The sequence below is a fragment of the Hemicordylus capensis genome, chromosome 2 (genome assembly GCF_027244095.1).
Source record: "Hemicordylus capensis ecotype Gifberg chromosome 2, rHemCap1.1.pri, whole genome shotgun sequence".
Classification (NCBI taxonomy): domain Eukaryota; kingdom Metazoa; phylum Chordata; class Lepidosauria; order Squamata; family Cordylidae; genus Hemicordylus; species Hemicordylus capensis.
This window is the reverse complement of record NC_069658.1, coordinates 239,584,364-239,600,242: the sequence shown is the minus strand read 5'-3', so window position 1 is coordinate 239,600,242 and position 15,879 is coordinate 239,584,364. Positions and strand designations below refer to the sequence as shown.

The 15,879-nt window shown below is 48.2% G+C and overlaps 1 protein-coding gene across 13 annotated transcripts in view; it reads left to right on the top strand.

The window, feature by feature from the left end:
- The window catches only part of LOC128347540 (H-2 class I histocompatibility antigen, Q9 alpha chain-like), a 34,771-nt gene that overhangs the window by 16,639 nt on the left and 2,253 nt on the right, over positions 1–15,879 (top strand). For 8 of the 13 annotated variants that reach the window (XR_008317588.1, XR_008317589.1, XM_053302462.1 and 5 more), the window contains exons 4-6: positions 5,648–5,923; positions 6,723–7,031; positions 15,706–15,786. Coding sequence is in view for 11 of the 13 variants with exons in the window: in XM_053302462.1 (XP_053158437.1) it covers positions 5,648–5,923; positions 6,723–7,031; positions 15,706–15,786 (666 nt within the window). In the remaining 2 variants the exon portion in view is untranslated. The other 5 variants (XM_053302471.1, XM_053302473.1, XM_053302472.1 and 2 more) reach the window with 4 other exon arrangements.

Below are 15,879 nucleotides of genomic sequence, written 5' to 3'. Positions count from 1 at the left end.
CAAGATAACATGCTTGTGGGCTTAGCATGGCTAGAGCCATGTTTGATATAAAGACATATTATAGTGTTCTGACTGAGATGTGCTCTGTGCTACATGGCAAGGAAGTCTGATGATGCCAATCACAAGGCAGGATGTAACTATTATTACGACGGGTAGTTGTGGTGAGCTCGCTTGTTAAAACCACAGAGAGCAGGTGTAGCATTATTAGCTCTTATCTATCAGAGTTCTTGTTTCTGAGCATGCTCAAGGTATGATCAAAGGAAGCTGCTGTCTTTCTGCCCATAATTCCTATACGATTTTCTTACCTACTTCAAAACAGGAAGAAAATGAACCCAAATTATGCAGAAGAGCATCAGATTTTGTTGCATGTTTGCACTGCAAAATGACTGAAATACAAAGCGGAAAGGACTACCGTGGTGTATATTAAGGCAAATTTGAAATGCTGTGAAATGCCTGAAGAGCTGTCATGAAAAGAGCATACTCAGTCTCTGTGTTTGTAGCCAGTGCCTATACCCTGAAGATAAATCTGTCAGAAACACTTACCCTTTATCTTGCATGGCACAATTTTGAATTGGTCCTGTATCTTATTTAATTCTAAGCTGCATAAACATAAAGCAGACATTTCCCCTTCTGCTTTCAATGCTGTAATCTTATACTGCATATTTTATTGAATTTTTTAAAAAAACAGTATTATTTAATTGTACTATTGAATCTCAGTTGTTACCAGCAAAGCAGCATCCTTTTTGTCTGTGGCTAGACATTTGTTTAGCCATAGAGTAAATAAACTTGTCAGGACAAAGGATTACTTTATGAGCCTTCAGGTCCTGAGTTCCAGTCCTGCCTTGTTTTGGACTAGACTGTAAGGTTTCATTACTCTGTCAGAATTCAGTATTGAGGTACACTCTTCTGATTGGTACTGTTTTCTGATGGACTAGATTGTGACTTTTAATCACTCTGTCAGATTTCAGTACCTTGGTAAGCTTCTCTGATTGCTAACATTATGTGATGAAATGCACCATAATTCCTCTTGAGTCTGTTGGATTTCAGAGTTTTACAGTACACCTTCTCATTTCTAAACTGGAACAAACCTTTCTGATGGGTACTGTTTTCTCATGGACTAGATCATAAGTTTTCAGTACCCTGCCAGATTTTAGTGCTGAGGCAAGCTCTTCTGGTGGGTACTGTTTTGTGATGGACTAGACCCCATCAGTTTCCAGTATTCTGCCAAATTTCAGTACCAAGGTACACTTTTCTGATGGGCACTTTTTCCCCTGATGTACTACACCATTAGCTTTTGGTACCCTGTCAGATTCCAGTACTGAGGTAGATTTTTCTGGTGATTAGACCATAAATTAGACCATAAATTTTCAGATCCCATCAGTTTTCAGTACCTATCCCATCAGACTTTAGTACTGGGGCAAGCTTTTCTGATGGACTAGACCCCATCAGTTTCCAGTATCCTGCCAGATTCAAGTACAAAGGTATACTTTTCTGATGGGTGGTAACCCTATCCTGTCCTGGAAAACATACTTCCCTGACCCATCAGAAAAAAGGTATCCATCAAAAAAAGCTTGCCCCAATACTAAAATCTGACAGGGTGCTGAAAACTTACTTCCTTGCCCAAGATTACAGCTACTGCTTTGATCAAGCTAGTGATAAATAAAGGATACTTACCTTTTCAATGAGAAGGATGAACTTACTTGCTCCTCCTTAGTTTTTGAAACCTGAGCTTATTACCAGCCTAATTTTGGCTGCCACATTTATTTTTGATCACTATTCTCTTTTTCATATTGGCAACTGCTGAAAACTCTGATTCACACAAGTAGGGGGCTACGAAGGGAACTGGTATTTTCATAACTTTCTTTGAGTACGCAAGAAATTGGCTTGCATGCTAATTGAACATTCAAGAAGGGGCATCATCGGGAACTGCTCTGAAGTCTCCGAGGTGCAGGGAGGTGGACAGAGAGGAGCCAACAACCCCCCTAACTCTTCCGTGACCCACAAAGCAAGTGCTGGCACCGCAGTAGCACTTCTTTAGGCAGAAGAAAGTTCCTTCTTGGGAAATGCTCACTAGAGCTTGTCTCCTAAGAGGGAGCTTTCTTCTAGCCTGTTGGCCAAAGTCGTGCTGCTGTTGTGCTTGCCCTCGGCTTTGTGAGCAACAAAACTGCTGAGTGATTGTCAGCTTGTGTCCCTTTTCTGCCTCCTGTTGCCCCCGAGTGTCCCCATGTTTCAGAGACATCGGATAAGACCCCGTCTCCTGACAGCTCCCTCCTGCCTCCCAACCTCCTTTAGTTGCTTGTGACCCCAGAGGGGGTCCTGACCCACAGTTGGAGAACCTCTGTTTGAAGCAAAGGCAGGGGCCTAGGGAGTTCACCGGTGGCTGCAGGTCCAGCTCTGACTGGTGGCCACCTTCCCTGTGTTGGGCGCAGCCACATCTCTAGGTATGGCACCATGCACAAGGGGGCGTGGCCACCAGTCTCGAGACAGGCATGCTGCCCTTTTGCTTCTTCCACTCAGTGCTTTTTTCATGTGCCGTTGGGGTTGGCTAGGGTTTTCTGCTCTGAGCAGAGAGAACATTCAGCCAGACCCATCCCCAGTGGTGTATGAATGAAACACCAAGCAGAAGAAGCAAAGGGGCAGCATGCTGGTCTTGAGACTGTGGCCATGCCCACTTATGTGAGGGCAGTGTGTGCCCATCATGGCTATGGGCACAGGCTGAGTGGAGGCAAGGCGGACAAGAGTCTAGCTGCCCCCTGGAGGTGTGGGGGGAAGCCTTTGGCGGCCCCCAGAAGTGTTTGAGGTGGCCGTGGCCTGACACTGCTTGTCCCCGGCCTCCCCACAATGGTAGCCACTTGGCTGATGAAGGGCCAGGCTTTTGTATTTTGTATCTGTATGAATTTTGTAGAAAGAGGCTTTTGTATTCAGGTCCAGCCTGACCACTACATGAACTAGGCCAAGGATGCACAGCTCAAATGCCTTGGTGGGCCGGAATAAACCATGACTTGGTGTGAGGGGGCCAAGGTTAATTTCAGCATATTAATTATTACATTTAACTTAATTATTAAAAATATTAATGAAAGGCAGAGGGTTGGAGTTAAGGGTAGGAGTGAGGGGAAAGAGGGGAGGTCTTAGTAGCAGGCTCCAGCCCAGAGGTGGGGGATATTAGGTCTCAAATGGCCATCCGCATTGAACCACTGCTGTTGAGCAGCATAACGGACCAAGAGCGCTTCATCGCTCCTGCTGTTGCTACAGGATATTCTTACCTGGGGCTAGCAAAAAGGTCCTTGTGGGCCAGACCTGGCCCCCGGGCCTTATGTTGTGCAGACCTGAACTAGGCAGTCACCTGGGGTGCAAATCTGGAGGGACACAGTTGTACCCTTAGGCACGCCTGTCCACCATCTCCCACCTTCTCACCTGCCCACTCACTCACTCTCCTGGCCTCTGTTTCCCAATTCCTCACTTTCCCTGCCCGGTTCCTTACTCGTTCTGCCAGCCCTCTGAGCCCTGCCTCCACTTCCCCTTCTGTAGCTTCCTCCTGCCCATTACTTGGATGGGCAGGCGGTGCGCTCCCCATTCCCATCTCCCAACTGAACGGGCGCCTGTCTGCCTCCCCTGCTGCCTCCACTTCCTTTTCTGCTGCCACCGGCTGCTTCTTCTGCAGTGAGCCTGCTGCAGTGCATTATAATGATGTTTTCACATTGCTTGATGACATCATTATAATGCATTACTGCAGGCTGCCTGCATCAGAAGCAGCCAGAAGCAGCCAAAAAGGAGGCAGAGGGAAGCAGTGTGAGCAGGAAGGCAGATAGGAGAACACTCGCTCGGGCGATGGGGAGTGCCCCACATGCCTAAGCAATGGGCGGAAGGAAGCGACCAAAGGGGAGGTGGAAGTGGAACTCAGAAGGCAGGTAGAATGAGGGAGGAAGTGGGCAAAGGGAGGGAAAAGTGAGGGACCAGGCAGCAGAGGCCAGGAGAATGAATGAGCTGGCAGATGAGGAGGCAGGCGATGAGGGTGGGGTCACTGGGGAGCAGCAGGGCCCCACAGATTTGTGCCCCAGGCTGTCACCTAGTTCGCCTAGTGGTGAGCACTTCCAAGGACACCCGAGTCTGCAAAGGGATGCTCTGCTTCCCTTTGAGCTCCTGATCTCAGTTTTGATTTTCTTACTCTGAAAAGTTGTTGTATGTAAAGTTGTGAACTAAACAGGAGGCACAATTGAGGCTCTTCAATGACAAGCATCCTTCCTGATGAGACATCCCTGCATTTAATCAGTAGAACTAGCTGCACAATGCAGAAAGAGGTAATAAAAACCCATTAGCCAATTTCCTATCTGTGATAAGAAGTGAGGAAAGTCATATCGACAAGATTGTTCTCTGCTGAGAAGAGATTCTGCCACCCAGTAATCTAAACAGAGGCCTATACATGTGTATCTCTCATTTTGTTGTTGGTGCTGCAGGTAACAAACCAAAAGAGCAAGAATAGATTTTAACAAATTTACAGCCCATTCTGATTGAGTTCAGTGGGAGTTACTCCCCAAGTAAGTGTGCATAGGACATCTGAATAACATGACCAAATCAAGATCTATCAAATCTGGATTAAAAATTCTGAGCCTACAGAGCAATGTTTAACACTGAAACCAACAAATTGCCAAAGTGGTGTTATTGTTTAATGCTGATGATGAAAGGTGCGGGGGAGACAGTGGCCACATTTGCACCCAACGCAAAACCGGAGGTAAGCTCGCCTCCAGTTCCCCCAGTGTTACATCCAAATGCTTGGAACTGCGGTTCTGATTTGGCCCCCAAACCTGGGAATGAACCCTTGGTTTGTAATGAGTTTCACTCACCCAACCGAGGGTCCGTTCCTTGCGCCTGCACATCTGAATCAGGAGCTTCCTCCCAACTAGAGTTAAGGGAGGAAGCTCCTCTATTGGCTGGTGTGAACTGTCCTTCCAAAGAAGAAGGAAGCCAGTGCAGCCAGTTCCACCCCCCATGGTGGGGGAAGGAAGGAGACAAACCGTGGAACTCATGTTTTCGTGTTACATCTGCAAGTGCATGGAGGTGGGAGGCAAACCTTGCTTCTGTTAGACCCGCAGTTTGCCGTTATGTGTGGATGCGGCCAGTGAGTATGCTTTTGAAAGTTTGGGGCTGGGGAATAGGGAGCTATCTTAAGTGAGGGTAACCTGCACTCTAATTAGAGCCCAGGGGGCAAAACCCCTTTGGACCTCTTCTCTTCATTCTGAGCAACTTCCAAACTCTTTCTCAAAACTCTGTGATTTCGGTCTCACTAAGAAGCAGCTTATTGTGGGGGGAAAGGGCAAAGTAGGGGCCATCCTCCAGTGCATAGTGGACAGTAGGACTGCCCTTTTTGAAGGGAAGGGGGCAAATAATCCACCTGGGTCTACCTTTTCCATCTTGAGCCCAAAGGAACCCCAACAGAGGGAGGACATCAGCCTTCTTCCTTGATATCCGCCCCCCCAACATATTCCCCCTTTCACTTATCAGATTTAGGGGGTGGGAGGAGAAGACAGGAAGTGAAATCCAGAGTAGCAAAGATGGGGATTGGTAAGACTAGATGTTTCAGGAAAGGCTTGGAAGGTGTGGAGATCCGGCTTTGACTCTGATGCCTCTTCACCTCTGGTTTGGCTTGCAGGCTTTTACACATGGCAGCTAATGTACGGCTGTGAATTGAGCCAAGACAAGCACAAAGGAGGGTACATGAAATTTGGCTATGATGGGAGGGACTTTCTAACCTTTGACAAAGAGAACCTCACCTGGACGGCAGACGATGTGGAAGCTGCAGTGATTAAGAGGAAGTGGGACGAGGACTTGGCCAATAGCCAGAACAAGAAGTCCTACTTGGAGGAGACCTGCATTGAGTCGCTGCAGAAATATCTGGACTATGGGAACAAGACTCTTCTGAGGACAGGTGAGGGGGGAAACAGAGGTGGGGGTGGCTGTTTCACTCAGCTCCCTCCCTTTGTTATCATTCCCAGACGGAATCGCCAAAACACATTATATAATGGGGATCTCAGACTGCAGCAGAGGGAGGGAATATACAATGCAGGATATTATCCCATTTAAAATGAAGGAAAACAAAAGAGTTTGGCTAGAACTTCACTCAATGTCTCAATTTCTAATTGTGCTGATTGCTTTGTAGCATGGAAAGGCTCCCTCAGCCCTCAAATTTGCTGCCCTCTTTTCTCATTTGACAGTGTTGTGCTGCCCGTTGCCCTCTGAGAACTATCAGGGGTATGTGCCAAGATTATATGCCTCTGTCTATTTCTCCCACAAATCCAGACATCCTCTTGGCAAGTACCTTTGTCATGTGATGGGGCGGTTCATCCAAACCGCCACTCTAGACATCACTCAGAAACTAGTTTGTTAGCATTTGGGTAGTGGGCAGAGCCCCCGCCCCACAATAAAGGAACACACTGAGAAGACATGAGGATTGGTGCACTCTTGACATGTTTCACGCACACTTGCTTCTTAATTGGGCCAGCTGTGTTAGGGAGCAGGAAGGTATTGCCTAAACCAGCCCATTTTCTTTTAGCATTCCAGAGAAGTTCTTGGGAATTTCTCAGCCCTTGGGGATGCTGCAGGTTGAGTCATGGAGGGAAATGATGCCAAAACGTGGTGTCCCTTTCTCTTCTTCAACTACTGTATCCACCTTGCCAGCCAATGGGGAGCTGCTGTACAAGCACAGCTCATTTATGTCACTTTTGCAGAGCCCCCAAGAGTGACGGTGACATGCAAGACAGACTGTGACAAAAAGCTCGATGGAAGAGAAAAGCTCCTCTGCCGAGCCCATGGCTTCTACCCCCAGAGGATTGACATCAAGTGGAGGAAGGATGAGGAAGTCCAGATGCAGGACACCTTCCGCGGGACAGTCAGCCCCAACTCCGATGGAACTTACTACACTTGGCTCGGGGTCAAGATCCACTCCAAGGACAGGGGCCGCTACTGGTGTGGTGTGGAACATGATGGTCTGCAGGTGCCTCTGAGAATGGCCTGGAAGGGGCCCCAAGAGGAGCCCGGTGAGAGACTGCAGGGGAGGGAGGGAGGGAGGGAGGGAGGGGAAGGCAAGGCGGGCCCCTTTGCAGGGAGCAAGGTTCTTGGTGGTGAATTTTCACTCCACTGCCCTTTCCCTGTGTGTCCTTCTGCTTCCTCCTTTGCCTAACCAAGGGGGTATGAGAGAGGTGGGGAAAGTAGACACCTCGGCAAGTGGCAGTGGTGGCGATGAAGGAGAAGTGGCTCTCTGCTGGGCAGCAAAAGAGTTGCTTTGATGGTGGTGGGTGGCAAAGGCCGGCAGGTGGGTGTTGAAAAGCAGGATCGTCGTGTTTGTGTCTGCATATTAGTGTTTGGTAGGTATCTTGCCACTAACGCTGCCCCACTAATCCACCATTCTTAGTGGCCACCTCACCCTGCCTCATGGAAGGACTGCTCTTGGTGGTCCATAAACCCAAATGATATGTCCTAGCAAAACTTGGCTGCTCCCTTCCTGCCTGTTATCTTGAATGACTGTCAGATAGGAATGTGCACGAATAGCTTGGGCAGCTTTCGGTGGGGCGGGCAGCTGTTCCCCTTAAAAGCAGGTAAGCAGCTCACCTCCTTCCCTGCGTGTCTGGCCGTCTGCCACCACGCTGCTTTTCCAGCTGCGGTGCCCACTCTCTAAAAGCCCACGTGTGGCTGCAGTGCTGTTCCCTGCATGCCGATGCTGCATGTGGCCTGCAGAGAACAGTGCTGCAGCTGCGTGTGGCCTCTTGAAGAGTGGGGGCTGGAAAAGCAGCAGGGCGGCAGACATGCAGGCAAGGAGCTGCTTACCTACTTTTTAAGGGAACTGCTGCCTGCCCCGCCAACCCAGTTCGAATGCTGGTGCCCGAGCCAGTTTGGTGGCTCCAAAGGAGGCACCAAAACAGCTTGAGCACATCCCTTCTGTAGGGTGGTCCATGTGCCCTCTTTTGAGTCATTCATCTATCTGTTGGATGAACCGATGCTCCCCGAAGGCACGGACTGTGCAAAATGGCCTTGGAGCCCAAGCTGATGGTGAAGGAGCAGCGAGAAGCTAAAGCCGTTCCGTGTGCTTCATCTGCCTCCTCACACATATGGTATGAAGTGGCTTCCAAGGTTTGTCTATAGACTATAATAGCAGATGAGGGGAAGTCATTAACTTTGTGATTTCCTGCCTGAATTGGGTGAAATTTGTAGACAGGGCAGTCCCTTGGGAGGATTTCATACAGACAGATCTCAGGGTTTCTTTGCAAGTGCGCTTACATTTCTGCCTTTGATGTTTGTCAGTTAACAGCAACCACAGATTGTGTTGGGGTTTGTGATTATTTAGCAATGCCCCAAGGAAGCTGCCACAGTTACAGAGTGCAGAGTTTAGTTGTTGCAGCTGTTTAAGGAACACACATGGAGATCACTGTAGAGTCTAAATTAAATTGATTTATTGGTGCATAAATCAATTTGAGGTGGGCAGGACCTAGCCTATCAATCAGCTACATAATGAATAGGTAGGGATGGAGAGAGAGAGAGAGAGAGAGAGAGAGAGAGAGAGAGAGAGTTTCCATCTTCTCTCTAAAGGAAGAGGACTGATTCACTACATGAAGGACCTGAGGAGGAATCCAAGCAGGGATCATAGAGTAGAGGCAAGCAGGGTCAAGTAAAGGAGAGCCTCACTAGCTACCTCTACTCTTAGTGCCCCTAGTGGCCGTTAGGACAATTGGTGCAAAAGGTCAATGCACTGGAACTCCATCTCCAACAGATTGGAGGTGCTTCTTCAGAGATGGCGGGGAAAGTAAAAAGGCAGTAGACTGTAGATGTGGGGGAATGTCCATATATACATAATTTATTGTGTGAATTGGATGAAAGTTGCAGGCATGAGAGCCACTGAGGAGGGTTTAAGGTCCCCCACGTTTAAGGCATGTAAATATTAGGGTTTCTATGCTGGAACACTTTAAATTTTGAAGTGTATTTCTTATGTATACATTGTGTAATTCTTGTCTTAATGGAAGGAAATAGTCACAGCCTTCCCTACTATGGCATCTTGTATTTTGTCTGTCTTTTTAAATCATAGTAATGGTTGACATACAGAGCAAGGATTCACCGGTACAGTGAGAGATCCACTTGACAGAACTTCCCAACTGTCTACAACAGAGAAGGGGCAATTTTTGACACCCTCTCTTTCTGAAGGAAGCCCTCTGTGCTACCCCCTCCCCAAATGTACCTGAAGGTTGAGCAGACCTCAGCGTCATAGTTTCAGGCAGTAGAGAAGGCTTCCTGGGAAGGGGAGGGTGTCAATACATGCCACCTCCCTGTTGCTCTTTTGCTGCACTGGTGCATCCTTGCTCTATGTGTCAATCAACCATTTCTGAATTTCCATTTGCAGGTAAATTAGCATGTGCATACTTTATGTCCTCTTCTTTGGCAGTGTTTCTTTCTTTTTCTTTGTGATAATTACCGGGCCAGCCTTGCTGGAGAGTGGGGGGAGGTGACCTATAACAGAAGTCCGCAGAGTGGTCCTGGAAAGCCCTTCTCGGTGACGGAGCTATGCTCTGGCAGTGCAGGCGGCAAAGAAGCAGTTCTTTTCTGCCAGCATTGGTTCTGCAAATTCACATCCAGCTGAGTTGCCTAGGGTTCTGAGGGGGCTAGTACGTACCCCCTTCCTCCTTGAATTTAAGCTTGGAACCATTGGTTACTCCTGTGATGTTTTTAATGACTTTTTTGCAGATAAAATCTCTCATATTCGTGCCGAGCTGGATTCTACACAGTTACTGCAGAGTCTACTGTGGAGGTGTCGAGCAGCTCCTCTTATGGGATTAGATTGGATCATTTTCAGTGTGTGACTCCTGAGGAAGTGGACAAACGGCTTTGGACTGTGTGTCCTACAACCTATTCTCTTGACTCTTACCCAACTTGGCTTGTCTCATCTGATAATCATATTATCAGAGAGGGTCTGGTAAATATTATAAATGCTTCTCTGAGGGAGGGCAGTATGCCTCCTTGTCTTAAGGAGGCTATTATTAGACCACTTTTGAAGAAACCTGCATTGGATCCCTCTAAGTAAGCTAGTTGCAGACCTGTTTCTAATCTTCCATGGTTGGGCAAGGTGATTGAGTGGGTGGTGGCCTCTTGGCTCCAGGCAATTTTGGATGATGCACATTATCTAGACCCATTTCAAACTGGTTTTTGTGTGGGCTGTGGGGTTGAGACTGCTTTGGTCGGCCTGATGGATGATCTCCAACTGGCTATCGACAGAGAGTGTGTGACTCTGCCAGTCCTTTTGGGTCTCTCTGTGGCTTTCAATACCATCGACCATGGTATCCTTCTGGACTGCCTGAGGGAGGTGGGATTAGGTGGCACTGTTTTACAGTGGTTTCACTCCTACCTCTTTGGTAGATTCCAGATGGTGTCGCTTGGAGACTGTTGTTCTGCAAAGCTAGAACTAAGAGTTCCACAAGGCTCCATACTGTCTCCAGTGCTCTTTAACATCTACATGAAACTGCTGGGAGAGATCATCTGAGCGCTTTCCAGATTGCAAGCCTTACGCCACAAAAAAGTGGTGTAAACTACGTTTTGTAGCGCCAAATTCCAATTGCATTAGAGATCTGTTGAAAAGGGGCAAGCCTCCTACAACGGGCAAATACAGCTTTTTTTTTTTTTGGCAACCGACTTATGTTGTAGCACTATAATGTAAAGATAAAATCTGAAAGAAGGCATTGGAAATATGAACTGCACCTTCCTTATAATGCGGAGGCTGCGATATCAAAACACAGGCAATATGGAAGCACACTTAAGGGACCCATTGCGACACTGTGATAACGTACAATCTGGAAAGCACCCAGGAGGTTGGTGCAGGGTGTTATCAGTATGCTGATGACACCCAGATCTTCTACTCCATGTCGACCTCATCAGGTAATGACTTATCTTCCCTTAATGCCTGCCTAGAGGTTGAAATGGGCTAGATGAATGAGAACAAACTGAGGTTGAATCCAAATAAGATGGAGGTACTGACTGTGTGGGGTTGGGACCTGAGAGATGGTTCAGATTTGTCAGTTCTGGATGGGGTTACACTCCCCCTGAAAGGTCAGGTATGTAGTTTGGGAGTGCTCCTGGACCCAAAGCTCTCCCTGGTTTCTCAGTTTGAGGCAGTGGCTGGGAGCACATTTTACCAGCTTTGGCTGATAGGTCAGCTACATCCATTTCTGGAGGTAAATAACCTTAAACAGTGGTACATGTGATGGTAACCTCCAGGCTTGACTACTGTAATGCACTCTATGTAGGGCTGCCTTTGTACATAGTCCGGAAACTATAATTGGTACAGAATGTGGCAGACAGATTGGTCTCTGGGACCACACAACACTGAAGGGACCACACAACACCGATTTAAAAAGAACTCAACTGGTTGCCAATATGTTTCCAGGTGAAATACAAAGTGTTGGTTATAATCTATAAAGCCCTTAATGGCTTGGGTCCAGGCTATTTAAGAGAGTACCTTCTTTGTCATGAACCCTGCCACCTTTTACAGTCTTCTGGAGAAGTCCGGTTACGGTTGCCGCCAGCTGATCTGGTGGCAACCCAGGACCGGGCTTTCTTTGTGGCTGCCCCGGGGCTGTGGAATATGCTCCCTGCTGAAATAAGAGCATCTCCTTCTCTATTTGTTTTCAGGAAGACACTCAAGACTCACCTGTTCTTGCAGGCTTTTAATTAAAAATTTTAAAAAAAATTAATGTGTTTTTCTCTCTTATGATTTTTATCTTTTTATGAATTTTAAATGTTTATATTTTGTATTATGTTTTTAATTCCATATACCGCCTAGAGGTTTTATATTAGGCGGCATATAAAATCAATAATAATAATAATAAATCAGAATTAATTTTAATTTGTTTTGATAACTGTTATGCTATTTGTGTTTTGTGTATTTTAATTCTGTGACTTTTATATTGTTTTTAAATTTTGTACACCACCTAGAGATGTACATATCAGGTGGTATAAAATATGATAAATAAATAAATGGGAGTCAAATAGGAAGCTGCTTTCTACTAAGTCAGACCATACTAGATCAGTATTGTCAACACAGACTGGAGTGGCTTCTCCAAGGTTACAGGCAGAAATCTCTCTCAGCCCTGTTTTGGAGATGCCAGGGAGGGAACTTGGAGCCTTCTGCATGGAAGCATGCAGATGCTCTTTCCCAGAACGGCCCCAAAGAGGATTATCCTACAGTGCTCACATGTAGTCTCCCATTCAAATGCAAACCAGGGCAGACCCTGCTTAGCAAACAGGGCAATTAATGCTTGCTACCACAAGGCCAGCTCTCCTCCCTGATAGACCAGCTGCCTGTTTTAAATGTTCATTGGTGGAGCCCTATGGTGAAGGTTTTAGTAGGGCCTGTTATTTATTTATTTAACATATTTTTATACCGCCCCAAACTTGTGTCTCTGGGCAGTTTACAATTAAAATCATTTAAACATTAAAATCATTTAAAACCAGCATTAAAATATTAAAGCCATACATCTAATTAAAAGCCTGGGTGAATAAATGTGTCTTCAGTGCCTTTTTAAAAGTGGTCAGAGGGGGAGGCTCTTACTTCAACAGGGAGCGCATTCCACAGTCCAGGGGCAGCAATGGAGAAGGCCTGGTCCCGAGCAGCCGCCAGACAAGTTGGCGGCAGCCAGAGGCGTAACTATAGGGGGGGCAGGGGGGGCACGTGCCTCGGGCGCCATCCTTTCAGGTCACATGGGGGGCGCCGCCATGACCAATTTTTTAAAAAAATTTAATACAAATTTCTCCTGCTCAGTGCAGCAGCGCTGCAGCAGTCAAGGGAGCGCGTCGGAGCCCCCTCCCCCACGAGCGGTCCCTTCCACGCCGCCCGCGCCCCCCCCCCATTGCTTTGCTGGCGGCCAGTCAGTGGCCTGGCTGGGCGGCGGCGGGCGCCGCGGCGGGCGCTTCTCATGCTGCTCACTGCGCCTGCCCGCCCGCGCCCCCCCGCCATTGCTTTGCTTGCGGCCAGTCAGTGGCCTGGCTTGGCGGCGGGCGCCTTTCATGCTGCTCACTGCGCCTGCCCTTGGCTGAGGCTCGCTCGCTCCGTCGCTCGCTTAGTCTGGAACAGCCAGAAAGAGGCCCTCTAGTGGCTTGCCAGCCAGAGGGTCTCTAGTCAGTGACGCACGCATGCGCGACTCAGCCGGCATGCCGAGTCGCGCTGCGCATGCGTGCGGTGCGTCCGTCCTCCTCTGTTTGCCTGCACGTGGTGGCGCAGTCGCCGTCGCGGAGGTTGCTGGGGCTGGGGCTGGGGCTGGTTGCTGGGGCTGCACTGCAGCAGGCGCAGGCAGGACGACGAGGACACACACGGACACCCGCACGGAAGAAAGGATTCGGCGGCGGGTGGGTGGAAGCAGCAGACCAAGTGTCAGGGTGAGAAATTGAATGAGTTGCAAAAACTACAGAAGCCACATGTGGGGGGGGGGACATATTAAAGAATCAGGCTTTTATTTAGCTGCCCAACTATGGTTCTCATGTGCCTAACAGGTATTAATGTTTGCATTATACGCTCCTCTCTCCGCCCCAAAAGAAAGAAAAACAATCATAAAGATTCTTTGGCACTCAATCTTAAATGCATGCATGTATATGGAACTAAGAGTCAATTCCCACAGCCTGGGTAGTACAGCAGTGTGAGTTGACTCAAGCAGTGTAACATAGCTGACTGTGCATTGTTACAAGGTGTTTCAAGAGAGTTTTACCATGAGTTCTGCTTGCTGGCATGCTCGTTTTTGCACTGTGAAAGCTTGCCTTGTGATCTCAGTTTACGCTGAAGTGCTCCTATAACAGCTCCATCTCAGAAAAACCTGCAGTGTTAGCTTTAACAAGTGCCTGTGGTATCCTGCTAAAGACACAAAGTTTGGCAAGAAAAATGGGGGAGGGGGTTATATGCCAGGACCTTTGGAGATTGTCTCTTGCTTGTGAGGAAAAACCAAAGTATAATGTCGTGTGTATCATCAATCATTGCATCATAATTCTGTTGTTTGAGATACAAGCCAACTCCACAGGGTTGTTGCTTGTGAGGAAAAACCTAAGTATAATAGCAATAGCAATAGCACTTACATTTATATACTGCTCTATAGCCGAAGCTCTCTAAGAGGCTTACAATGATTAGCATATTGCCCCCAACATTCTGGGTACTCATTTTACCGACCTCGGAAGGATGGAAGGCTGAGTCAACCTTGATGTAGTGTGTATCATCATTGCATTATAATTCTGTTGTTTGAGATTCAAGCCAACTTCACAGGGTTGTTGTGAGGAAAAAACACATGTGTGTCAGTCAGATGTATGCTGGGGGGGCGGCGGCGGGGGAGGCACGGCGGGGGGGGGCGCAATTTCAGTGCTTGCCCCGGGCACCGTTTTCCCTAGTTACGCCTCTGGCGGCAACCGCAGACGAACCTCTCCAGATGATCTTAACAGGTGCTGGGGCTCATGGTGAAGAAGACATTCTCTTCTTAAATACCCTATCCAATCCAATACTCTTGAAGAGGGAGTTCCACAGTATTGGGGCTGTTGCAGATAAGGCCCTGCTTGATTCCACAACAGGAGTCAGATGTTGTTATTGCCTCCCCTTGTAGGAGGAGACACTCCACTCCTTAACTTCAACTCTACAGTAGGGATGTGCACAGAACCGGGGTGGTGGTGGCTTTAAGGGTGAGGGTGCGTGCACTTACATCCCCCCCATGTTTCCCCCGCTGGCGCGCAAGTATGTAAGAGCCCGTCAGGGTGGCAGCATGCCTCCTTGCTGCCCCGTGCTGACAGTTACTGCATGTCACTGGTAGTAGCAATGGTGGCTGCACCCGTTGCTCACACGCAGACACATCACACACACGCACCCAATGTGTGTGCGCATGCAAGCGATGCACGCAGCCGCTGTTGCTACTTCCAGTGACATCCGGTAAATGGCGGCATGGGGCAGCAGGGAGATATGCCACCGCCCCGATGGGCTCTTACATACTTACGTGGGTGTGGGTGGTGGGTGTAGGTGCAAGCACCCCTGCCCTTAAAGCCATCCCCTGCCCCGCTGTCGAACTTTGACCCAGCCCCTTTTGTGCACATCCCTACTCTGCAGGGGCTCTTGGAAACATTTCTGAACTGTAGGCCCTGACAGGTGTTGATGGAGGAGGGAAGGGGATAAACATGGGTCTTTTGTATAAGACTGGTCAAGGCCTTTTTAAAAGGAAAAAGCTTTGGAAGCTTTCCTGAAGGCCATAGGAACATAGGAAGCTGCATTCTACCAAGTCAGACCATCGGTCCACCTAGCTCAATATTGTCTGACTGGCAGCAGCTTCTCCAAGGTTGCAGGCAGGAGTCTCTCTCAGCCATATCTGGAGATGCCAGGGAAGGGACTTGGAACCTTCTACATGCAGATGCTCTTCCCAGAGCAGCCCCATACAGTGCTCACACATGTAGTCTCCCATTCAAATGCAAAACAGGGTGGGCCCTGCTTAGCAAATGGGACAGTTCATACCACAAGACCAGCTCACTTCCCATAGACCAGCTCTCCTCCCATGGGGAGGGAATCCTACTCTATCAAAGCCACTAAAGAGAAGGCCATTGCTCTGTGACTTAAATATGTGATATCCCACTTTCAGTGCCCAACATTTCCAGTTAAAGGATCTTTTCCTGAGCTCTTCAAGAGCTGCTGCCAGTCTAAATATGCTTGTCCCATTTCAGCCCCCACACTGCTGTGGTTCATTGTGGGTACCATTGTGGTGGTGGTTGTCCTGCTGGTGTCTGGGATCGCCTGTTGTATCGGTAAGTAAACTGTGAATGCACTCGCTGGGCTGTGTGTGATTGTGTGATGGATTTTAGTGTGCTGCAGAATACAGTGATTTTTCTTGCATCCTA